Source organism: Gadus chalcogrammus, chromosome 14 (genome assembly GCF_026213295.1).
Source record: "Gadus chalcogrammus isolate NIFS_2021 chromosome 14, NIFS_Gcha_1.0, whole genome shotgun sequence".
NCBI classification, from domain to species: domain Eukaryota; kingdom Metazoa; phylum Chordata; class Actinopteri; order Gadiformes; family Gadidae; genus Gadus; species Gadus chalcogrammus.
The window spans coordinates 17,122,590-17,133,091 of NC_079425.1; the positions used below are offsets into that span (position 1 = coordinate 17,122,590).

Sequence of the window (10,502 nt, forward strand, 5' to 3'; positions counted from 1 at the left end):
GCCTCTCACTCACCAGGTTTCCGCAGAAGAGACAAGGGCCTGAGCCCTCCTGCTCACACACGATGCGCCCGCAGCTGAGGCAGTTGTTGATGAGGTTGTGCTTCTGAGCAAGGCACTCGCAGCCATGGCGCCCCGGGAGCATGACGGTCAGCTTGCCCTCACCCTCTTTAGCGTAGAGATTGACAAACTTGTTCTTCTTCTTGGAGGAGGTGGTTAGGCTGCCTTCTTGGGCCTGTGGATGGAAGCAATGGCGGAGAGGAGAAGTGTCAGCAAGTGTTTGTATGTATTGAAGCTGGCAGCCTCCTTAAAACCATTTGCAGATAGATTGATATCTCTCTCCTCTGGAGCAGGCCAGGTCTAACACACACACACACACACACACACACACACACACACACACACACACACACACACACACACACACACACACACACACACACACACACACACACACACACACACACACACACACACCTTTTTATTTCAGTTAAGGAAAATACTTTGGAGCAGACGTTGTACTTGAGTGTTGATAACTACAAAATAAGAAGAACTATTTCATTATAAAACTAGCACTTCATATATAATAGGGCCCTCAGGAGCACGCCAAAACGTGACTTGGTTGAATTGATGGATTAAAACGTCAGTGACTGGGTTTTACTAGTTGTACTTTCCTTGAACAGTGAACTATATAGTCCTTGCCATGTCAAATCTCTTTCAACACATATTTACCATAACTGACAGTGAAAAGGGCTTCTTAAGTAAGGATCAAAGCTACGACAACATTTTATGCAGCTATGCATGCAAACATTGTGAATGGACAATTCTTTCATTGTTGTGCCCGTTGTTGTAATCCATTATTAATGTAGGTGAAACAATATCGTAATTTTTCAAGGAAGGATGATTTATATATGTGAGCTGTACTTACCTTTATGAGGTCAATTGGGGTCCTGACAGCCTCTGGTTCAGGTTCCGCTGGGCTCAAAGTTATGACCTCTTGCTTGTTCCGGCCCTTTCTCTTCTTTTTCTGAGAGTCTTTGGTTAGGTCAAAAGCATCTGGGCAAAAATAACTCGTGTCAGCACTAGTGTGTAGAACATAAAACGTGTCAGTGAATGTTAAATTGCCTTAATGTGAATAATCATTAAAACATTTAAATGTCAACGTTAAGTTAGTATTCATGGAAACTACTAACCATCTCCTATTCCTGACTCTTTTGGAAGAAAATGAGCAGGGTTGTCCGTGACGAGCCTCTGGGTCCTCTGCCATCGGATCAGGAGCTCATCAATAAAATGTCTCTTTCTCCCGTCTGTTCCTTGGAGCAGGTCTCCCACATATTCCTCTATCTCTTCCGCAGTCTCAATGTCTAAAATATATCTGAAAAGCACAATGATACGATTTATGGACGGTTGTAAACAATCAAAGTATTGCCAATGAGCTACACTGTATACATCAGTTCTGACAGCTAACACAATTAATCTCAAGTAGTATAAACATTTATAGTATGCAAGAATACTTTAAATAGTGGGTAAGCTATTTACCTGACAGACAATACAGCTGTTTAAACTGAAGCGATACCATTGCATATTTATAAAAACACGTTACTGCTGCTAACTAGCTAGCAGACAACAAGCAGCCAGCTTCTTATATTTCACTTACCGGACAATGTCGTCACATGCCTCAAGCCCGAACTTGTGGTGCAACTGGTCGACACACCAGCTAAGCAAAGCATCGGACATTTCAATAATCAGAAGAACCAAATGTAAAATATAAATATATTTCTTCACAACCGGCAAATGATACAACGTCGCAACACAAAAAGTCTTCCTGTCTAATCAGAGTAGTCATCGAAAGTTCCGCCCCGAACAGACACTCTCCCAAAATAAAACTGTAATAATAAAATTAAATATTCTGGAAAATATAAGATAATATATATGTATAGAATAAATATTAGACTTAATATTAAAACGTCCAATAAATACAAAAAATGTGCTAGTAATGTACGTTGGGGAATGCCTATTCCGTATGGTCACTGGGTGGCAGTTTACTAACACATTCTTAAGAAAGTTAGTTTCAGGTTTTTCTAGAATTTTCAGATATCCTGAATATGGGGAATATTGCTTTTGCCAGGCTATTGAATATAATGCTCAGTATTACTGAACAAATTTTGTTATCTCACTATTCACAGAAAATGGCGACGGTATTTTATTTTACATAATAAAAACGGAAACATTAAATGGGACATTTGTTTGCTAAAAAAAATTAAATCATACAAAGAAAGTCTTTACGAAGTTTAAAACGCATTATGTTAATTACCATATTGGTAAAGCGATACATTCTTTATAGAGGCTATGTGAAGATATGCTCATTTGCTCACACAAACAAACACATTAATTAAATGTGCAACATATGACTCACTAAATTCAACATGAGCATTAAAAGGTTAGTACAGGACGATGGGTAATAATGGATGATGAAAACAACAACAACCAAATGTCTGCAATTCATTCTCCATGCACAAAAACGTAATTGATAAGCAGTTTGTGTTCTGTATCTCTGTCTATAATACATAACTGGATTGTGTTTTGTATTTCTGGATATAGGTAATGCAAAACTGAAATTTCATTCCATAGTATATCATCGAGGATGTAGTTCTTCATAGTAAATGATGCAATACAGAATTATACTTTATAGCATCATATTGTGGGCCTGGATACATGTTATACAGTTGACCCGTCTAAGACATACACTAGATTGCTGGTAATCCATGTATACATAATGATTATTAGACTGACTGGTATCCTACATCAAAAAAGGAAAGTTATCCATAACAATTAAAACATTTGATTGGTTTCACGATTGAATGTCTTGACCAGAAATCCCATTTTTAGAAACAGCCACTTCAGTTGAAGAACTCCTTAGAAATGGCCTCCACAAAAGTTAGGCGCTGGCATGAGGAGGTCGAGGGTGCAGAGGATGGTAAATAGTAAGACGGTGGCGGTCTATGACAGACGCAGCAAACATCCACTCGTTGCACAAAGGAAAAACCACTCGTTGCTCAGCATCTCCTCCTCGTCTTGGTCTCGGAAGCGCTTGCCGACGTAGTGCCCCCCCCTTCCAGGATCTTTCCCCAAATCTTGCTCCAGGCTGCCCAGGAGGGACCTCTTGCCGTCGGGGAGGAGCACCTCCTCCTCCCCGACCTGGCTGGCGCCGCGTTCACAGCCCACCCCCGAGTCGGGGGGCATGGTGGTGGTGGAGAGAGGCATGGTCTCCAGGCCCCTGAAGCCGATGTAGAGCGGGTTGCTGGTGGCCAGGTGGGAGGATGAGGAGCTGGCATTGAGGTCCACACTGGACGGACTACTGCACGTGGTCTTGTTGTGGCAGGCAGGGCGCACCCTGGCCTCCCGGGGCGCTTCATACGCAGGAACCAGGCACACCAATTCAGCAGGACCACACAGGTCTGGGGAGGATCAGAATAAGTGTGTCTGTATGCTGATCTAAGTTTGTCTGCATGCTGACCTCAATCTATGCTGAAGAGTTTACACTTTACAGCATAGAATAACCTCTAGGTTAACTTTTACAAATGATTCAATTCTAAGTTTAAACTTTTCAAATTTCCACTTGCGTAATGTCACTTTCCTTCTGCAGCCAATTACTCCATTAAAAGAAAATGAATATCTGAACTACGAAATTCTCAAGTATTAAACGTGAAATAGCCACCAGTCCATCCATCCATGGAATAATTGTAATGGGGAAATTAACATAGTGCAGGTATAAGTGCTCTCAAGGACTTTAATCTCAAATGTATATGTCTGTACATGTGCAACCTTGGTGCGGGATACTGGCAGCTAGCATCAGCATCTTTAGTAATGGCCTTGAGCTGTGTGGAAGAGGAGCATTACAAATGTGTGTTAACCTTGGGTTATGCTTCAAGTTTGCTCCAAGCCACTTAACCATTTTGGCCTCTTGCCTCCATCTGGGTCATGATGGTGGGCACTTTTGCTGTTACTGAAAGCCCAACGATGACCATGGTTGTGGCAAAATACTCAATATAATACAAAATGGAGAGAGATAAGAAGGGTATATTAGCTCTGTATGTCACTTGCCACCATGTCTGTCAACATAAAACATACTTGTTGTATGTTGTAAGTCTTGGCACTTAATGTATGCACTTATTGTATGTCGTATTTCTGTATAGTACTTAGTTATGTAGAATCTTATCCTAGCTATCTTTGTTGTATACAGGGAATGGGTTAAACTAGCGATTGTTGGTGCTTTTCACTTGGTTCTACGAACATCCTTACTGTACCGACAGCGATATATTTTTTCACCTTCTTATGACAAATGTACTTATTGTAAGTTGCTTTGGATGAAAGCGTCTGCTTAATGCCCTAAATGTAAATGTAAGTCATACAGTACATACCACTACGTCTTATGCATGAACACAAGTTGCTGAAGGGTGGTTGTCAGAAAGTAACTCACAAAAGACTGCCAGTAAGAACATTCATTATGTCTTATGTATTTAAACATCGAATTTAATAAATGGAATAAGGGCTTTTTATTCTGTCTATTCTCTAGCATTTAGTTTCCATCACATTCATCTACCAGACATTATGGCATCTTTCTATTGCACAATAGGAGTGAACTTTACCTATTAAAGGGACTGAGTCGGAGGTGGCAGGTAGATCTCTGCCATGAGCAGCATGAAGACGGTGAGGGAGAGAAGAACCGTGATCCCTGAGAAAGAGTGATCAAGAAGCAGTCATGCTCTCATAGTCCTTTGATGGCTGTTGAACTCATCACCATTGCCATGGAAACTGGTGTCGGGGAAAAGGCTTGAGCTGTTATGACTGGAGCAAATTAGTGGAACATAGACCACAGTGCTTGAAACAACACAACGCAAAGTTTCGAAATAGAAACTTCTCCTGCTCCTGATCAATCAGGAGCAGAATAATAAACATTACACAGCCCTACCTAAAAGACAAGATAAAATAACAACATGCTGCTGCATACAGAAGAAACTTGTCGTTCCTGGGGATTTTTACCAATTTGTACTGTGCTACCTTGGTCTATGAATATAAATATGTCTTGTATATTTATATATATATATAAATAAATAAATCAACCACTGTGCTCTATCAAGGAGGAGTAAGAGGAGGGGTTTGTTAAACGATTGCCAGTGGGGTGTACATCCTCCAAGGCCATGTTTATTATTCACCCGGCAGCTGGCTGACAATGTCTCTGTGGGGTCTGTTGGATTACAAATTTGGTTTAACCTTGGGTGATGCTTCAAATTTGCTCCAAGCCACTTACCCATTTTGGCATCTTGCCTCCAGGCATTGTTGCTAATACTGAAAGCCCAACGATGACCATGGTGGTGGCAAAAATACTCAGCTACAAAATGGAGAGAGATAAGAGTATGAGAGTATGTTAGACCTCCGTAGGGTCTGACAGACACAGACAGACGTGCACACAACACACACAAATGACATACAGACACAGGTGTGCACACACGTACACAGACAGACAGACAGACAGACAGACAGACAGACAGACAGACAGACAGATGCATGCACACACACACGTGCACACACACTGACACACTAATATGTGCACACAAACACACACACAGACAGACAGACAGACAGACAGACAGACAGACAGACAGACAGACAGACAGACAGACAGACAGACAGACAGACAGACAGACAGACAGACAGACAGATGCGTGCACATATACACACACAGAGATGCATGCACCCAAACCCACACATGGTGTTTACCCAGGGAGATCTTCTCGCCGGAGTCTGCGGGCACCAGGACGACCAGCGATGCCAGCGTGGAGATGGGCACGCAGGGGATGAGCAGGTTCAAGCTGTAGTAGAGCGTGCTCCTCCCCATCACCACAGCGGAGGTTATGTCCGGGTAGGGCTCCTTGCATCAGCCATAGAAACGCTCACTCTTACGGCCCAAAATCTCTGGGGGGGTGGGGTGGTGGTGGTGCGACCAATGAACGACCAGTCAAGAGATATGTACGATATAATGTGCTGCTGACCCAGTTACAGCCAAACTGCCCCTGTGTCTAAAATACATTATGTTGCATGATTATTAGCATATACTAATTATTCATTAATAATTCTACTCTATTAAAAGATATACATATTTACTAGTTTGTATATTTTTCTTATCTGTTTATTATCTGAAATTTTGAAAATACTGGATGGACTGGACTATGGCCTTATGCCACCAAAGAAATGTAGAGGTAGAAATCACCAGGTGGGGTGTGGTTGGAGTTCTTTGTGTATGTTATGTAAGGATTTCTCCATTAGCTGGACTCCCTCATAACAAGATGGTTCCTCTAAAGGGGCTCTCCTTTTAATAATCTTGTTTCTTATAAGTTGTACATAATGGATGAATATTGATGTGGTCTAGGGCCTTTCCCTTTGATGTGGTATGGTGTTCTTGGTTCTGGGTGGGGAGTGGGAGGTGGATCCACCTGAGCCTCACAACCTGGGCTGCTTGCCTGTGCTACATACTCTATTTACTGACCCATCAATGTTTCATCACCAACGATATTGGTATTAAATATCAGTAAAACCAATTACAAAATGTATGTGTTTTTATGTGGCGAGTGGTGGATTTTTGATTATTTTTGTAGCCTGTGAATCTTTTTTATCATGTTTATCTTTTATATGAAATTGTGGGAAAAGTATACATTTTCGGCCTTTTTTAAATGCGTCTGATTCTAGGGATGACCCTAGAATGGGTGGTTCCCAGTCCAGACTGTTTGTGTCTGTTTGCAAACGTTCGCAGTGAACGCAAAGCAAATGGAAAACGATTTGAAAATGTTTTCCCTTTGTTTGGTAATTTGACCGCACCTCTGATTGGAATAAATGAGACGTCTGCGTCTTTGGCATAGGCTCATTGTCTGGATTTTCCCAACATCTCCCAATCCCTCCTATTTTAACTGAATATGTTATCCAAAGCATCAGACTCCAGCCATTCAGGTGGGCCACTTCCCACCCACTCTCCATTGGAAATGTAGCCTGTGTCCGCGTCCATCATTTGCAGGTCCAGAAACCAGCCCCATAGGTCCAGGAGCCAAACTTCGGATCACATCTCTTGACATCGAAAGGGAAACAGCGAAAATCAATATAGCACGTGCTCTAGAAGATATCCAGCCTCAAAGGAGGCGCATAACAAATGAGTTCCTCTCTTGGATCCAAACATCCAGCTCCCTACTGAGCTCAACACAAGTATATTACCATGCATGATGGGTTAAATAATGTATAATGTGGTACAGGTGGCGCCCTGTTTTCTTCCAACTCTTCCCTGACATTTGTGACATTTGTGTTTGAGAAGAAACAGAGAGAGAGAGAGAGAGAGAGAGAGAGAGAGAGAGAGAGAGAGAGAGAGAGAGAGAGAGAGAGAGAGAGAGAGAGAGAGAGAGTAAAGCTTAAGAGTATTCAAGCCCAAGTATCAGGGGGGCAGATTGCACACACGCACACACACTCACTCACACACACAAAAAGAAAATACAGTGCAGAATCCAATATACCAATAAGATGAAAGTGGGGAAAGAAATCCTTTGGGAGAGACAATAAAAAATTATGCTTTGAGATATAGCCAGAAGGAGTATGTTTGCTAATCTCTGTCACTCTTTATCGGTCTTGTTCTACATCTCCACCACTCTCACACTCTCCTCTCCGTCTTCAAAAAATGACAAATTAAGGTCTATTCTATCCCCGACCCCAACCCCCCCAAAGCCAATCTATTGGACACATTCACAACATTCAACTCATGTAAAACCACCAATCTGGTCTGGTAACATGGTGGGGAGCCCAATTACTGGTGGCTTCATGCTGCCAGTAGCTTCAATTGACTCTGCAATCTTTCATTGAAACAAAGGCAATCGATAGAGAAGGAATCTAGTGATGAAGCAGTTTAGCCCTTTATCGATTGAGATGGCGAGCAAGGGAAGGGAATGCAAGAGAAGAAGCAAATGGAAGGTAAGTCATTCAAAAGAATAAGAGGCACAGTGTTCACTACTGGTGTCTGGATTACTGCTTCATTCATTGTATTCTTCATTCTTGTGTTTATTTAAATAACTACATCAAAAGCAAAGCAGCGTGTATCCCGGCCTCTAGTTGGTGAGTTTGCGTGTATTGTGTGCATGCATGCGTGTGTATGTCTGTGTGCGCACATGCCTGTTTACATGTGTGTTCATGTAAAGTTATGTGGGTGAAGGAGAGGTCAGTTCTCCTGTAGATGAGTTGCCATTAAAAAGACGAAGGATGCAATTGCCTTTGCTACACTGAAAAAGACAGCTGAGGAATATGAGCAGGAAGGGCATAGGAGGATTGATCTCCTCCTATGGTTTTCATGCAACATACACAAATGGCAATTTGTGCTTTAATTTTTACTGTCTAAAATGGAATTCGACCCAATTTGAATAAATAAATCTTTAACCTTGAATAACTTATACGATTCATTGGGGGATTTAGTTCCATTCATGGTGAATCAAAAATATGTGTTATGGTAATCGTGGAGGAGAAGTGAACGTGCCAGGTAGACAAAGCAAAGTACAACAACAATAACAAAGCTGAAGGAAAATGATGTACAACTTTTGGAAACACAATTTGTGTGTTCCCCAGTGACCTGACACCTGGCGAGTGATCTGGAAGTCCAGAGTTTATTGATTAGAATGTCCAGGATTATTGTGTTGAAGGCTGAGCTGAAATCTATGAAGAGTAGTCTTACATAGTTACCTGGGTGTTCGAGGTGGCTCAGTGTTGAGTGGTGGGTGATGGCAATAGCATCCTCAGTGGAGCGGTTTGCCCTGTAGGCAAACTGGTGAGGGTCGAATGATTGTGGGAGGCAGGGCTTGATGTGCATGGCGACTAGCCTCTCTCGGGCTATAGACTACCTCCGTCCGTTGACGGATCTCATTTAATTGGCATGGGGCGCTCACGAAATGCATTGTGGGTCTGTCCGTCCATTCGGCTCGGTGACCTGCATCAAAAACTTGAGAAAATGTCAACTTTTCAGGCAGCGACAGATCCGTCAGGCAATCAGATCGCAGTTATACAAATATACTCCACGCGACTACTGATTTTTCTAAAGAAATGTGGAATCAATAGGATTGTTTTTAGCCACCTGTTTGCGTCATCTTTTGTATTTCTATCCACAAATCGGCTTTGTAGCAGGAAGCGATTTGATTGGCTAGGCTGCGTCTACAAAGACTAGTCCCCTATACGTCAGACATGCCCTCGGTCAAACCGTCGACGGACGCATTTAGTGCGAAAGAGGCGTATCACAAAGCCGCATAGGTCAGTTATATTTGAATCCACCCTGGGACCTGGTTTAAGAAAAGTGTTTTTTTTTGTTTTTTTTCTCGCTTTATAACGTATTACAGCTGACAAAAGAGACTGGATTTGTTCTTATCTACCCCACATAGCCCACATGAATGTTATAGTGTCAGTTTGAACCCTAATCTATTTAATGTGATAGGTCCTACTCATGAATGTTTTCAATTCATTTTGAGAAGAAAAAAAATTCTTCTTCAAAAATCTATAATCTGGGAAAACAATGCATAGTAAGAAAATACATGTTTTATTGTATAAAATAGACACACAGAAATAATTACGATTACAGTGGTTTAGAAACATAAAGAAGGATGAGTAACTCACGGACAATAGTCCTGTAGTGCTATTGATTATAGTAGCCTATGACTGATCACACGTCGATCCCCGTACAATGTCGATGACTTGTCACCTTAAAATACATATCTGTGTTAATACAGTGGACAATAGTCCTGTAGTGCTATTGACTAGTATGATTGATCTGACTTTGCTGCCGCACACACGTTTCAAGGCGATATAGCCTGGCTTTAAGGCCTAAATACACCGGCGCTGCTGCGGCGCGTCAAACACTCTGCCCCCATTATTCCGGATGTACTAGCCCACACCGGCGCCGACTAGCTGCGCGGCAGCGTTCCGCTCCGCGCCGCCCAACTAGTCTTCGAGCCAATGTTCTATTCCCTAGCGTCGCCGCCCCTGAAAAAGCGCTTTTTAAAAGCTGGTTTGTACATCCCGGGTCCCGTAGGCACCTCTATATCTACTCCTCACCACTGGATGTCGCCCTCTTTCGTTTGTGAGAAAACTATTCTGAGAGAATGGACGATGAGAGACTGGTCGTCGAGGTGGAAAAGTATGTCGAATTATATGACCAAAGTTCCCGTCATTATAAAGACAACACCAAAAAGGACATTACCTGGCGAGCCATAGCTCTGGAGATTGGCTCTTCAGGTGAGAAATCAACAATGGTGGACTAAGTACCCAAACCATTAACCATAATGGGAAATAGACTAAATCAAGTCACATATAATCACACCATGTAGGTAGAAACCAGATTACTTGTAATATATATATTTTTATTTAAGGCAAGGCAACTTCATTTATATAGCACTTTTCATGCATGAAGCAGACAGATGAAGTGCTTCACATAG

At 42.1% G+C, this 10,502-nt stretch overlaps 2 protein-coding genes across 3 annotated transcripts in view; both read right to left on the reverse strand.

Annotated features, from left to right (window-relative positions):
• trip4 (thyroid hormone receptor interactor 4) overlaps positions 1-1,841 on the reverse strand; it is a 55,404-nt gene extending 53,563 nt beyond the window's left edge. For both annotated transcript variants that reach the window (XM_056607462.1, XM_056607463.1), the window contains exons 1-4: positions 1,655-1,841; positions 1,191-1,372; positions 926-1,053; positions 14-232 (exon numbers count right to left, since the gene is read on the reverse strand). In XM_056607462.1, coding sequence (XP_056463437.1) covers positions 14-232; positions 926-1,053; positions 1,191-1,372; positions 1,655-1,734 — 609 coding nt within the window. In that variant the 5' untranslated portion in view covers positions 1,735-1,841. The remainder of the gene's footprint in view (positions 1-13; positions 233-925; positions 1,054-1,190; positions 1,373-1,654) is intronic.
• Positions 1,842-2,897: 1,056 nt separating this feature from the next.
• On the reverse strand, positions 2,898-8,890 carry chrna7a (cholinergic receptor, nicotinic, alpha 7a (neuronal)). Its single transcript, XM_056608101.1, is given in 11 exon segments — positions 2,898-2,933; positions 2,935-3,395; positions 3,398-3,456; positions 3,950-3,989; positions 3,992-4,040; positions 4,642-4,679; positions 4,682-4,732; positions 5,779-5,973; positions 7,012-7,083; positions 7,086-7,116; positions 8,756-8,890. Coding segments are annotated over 11 exon segments (1,167 nt in total).
• Between the last annotated feature and the right edge of the window lie 1,612 nt (positions 8,891-10,502).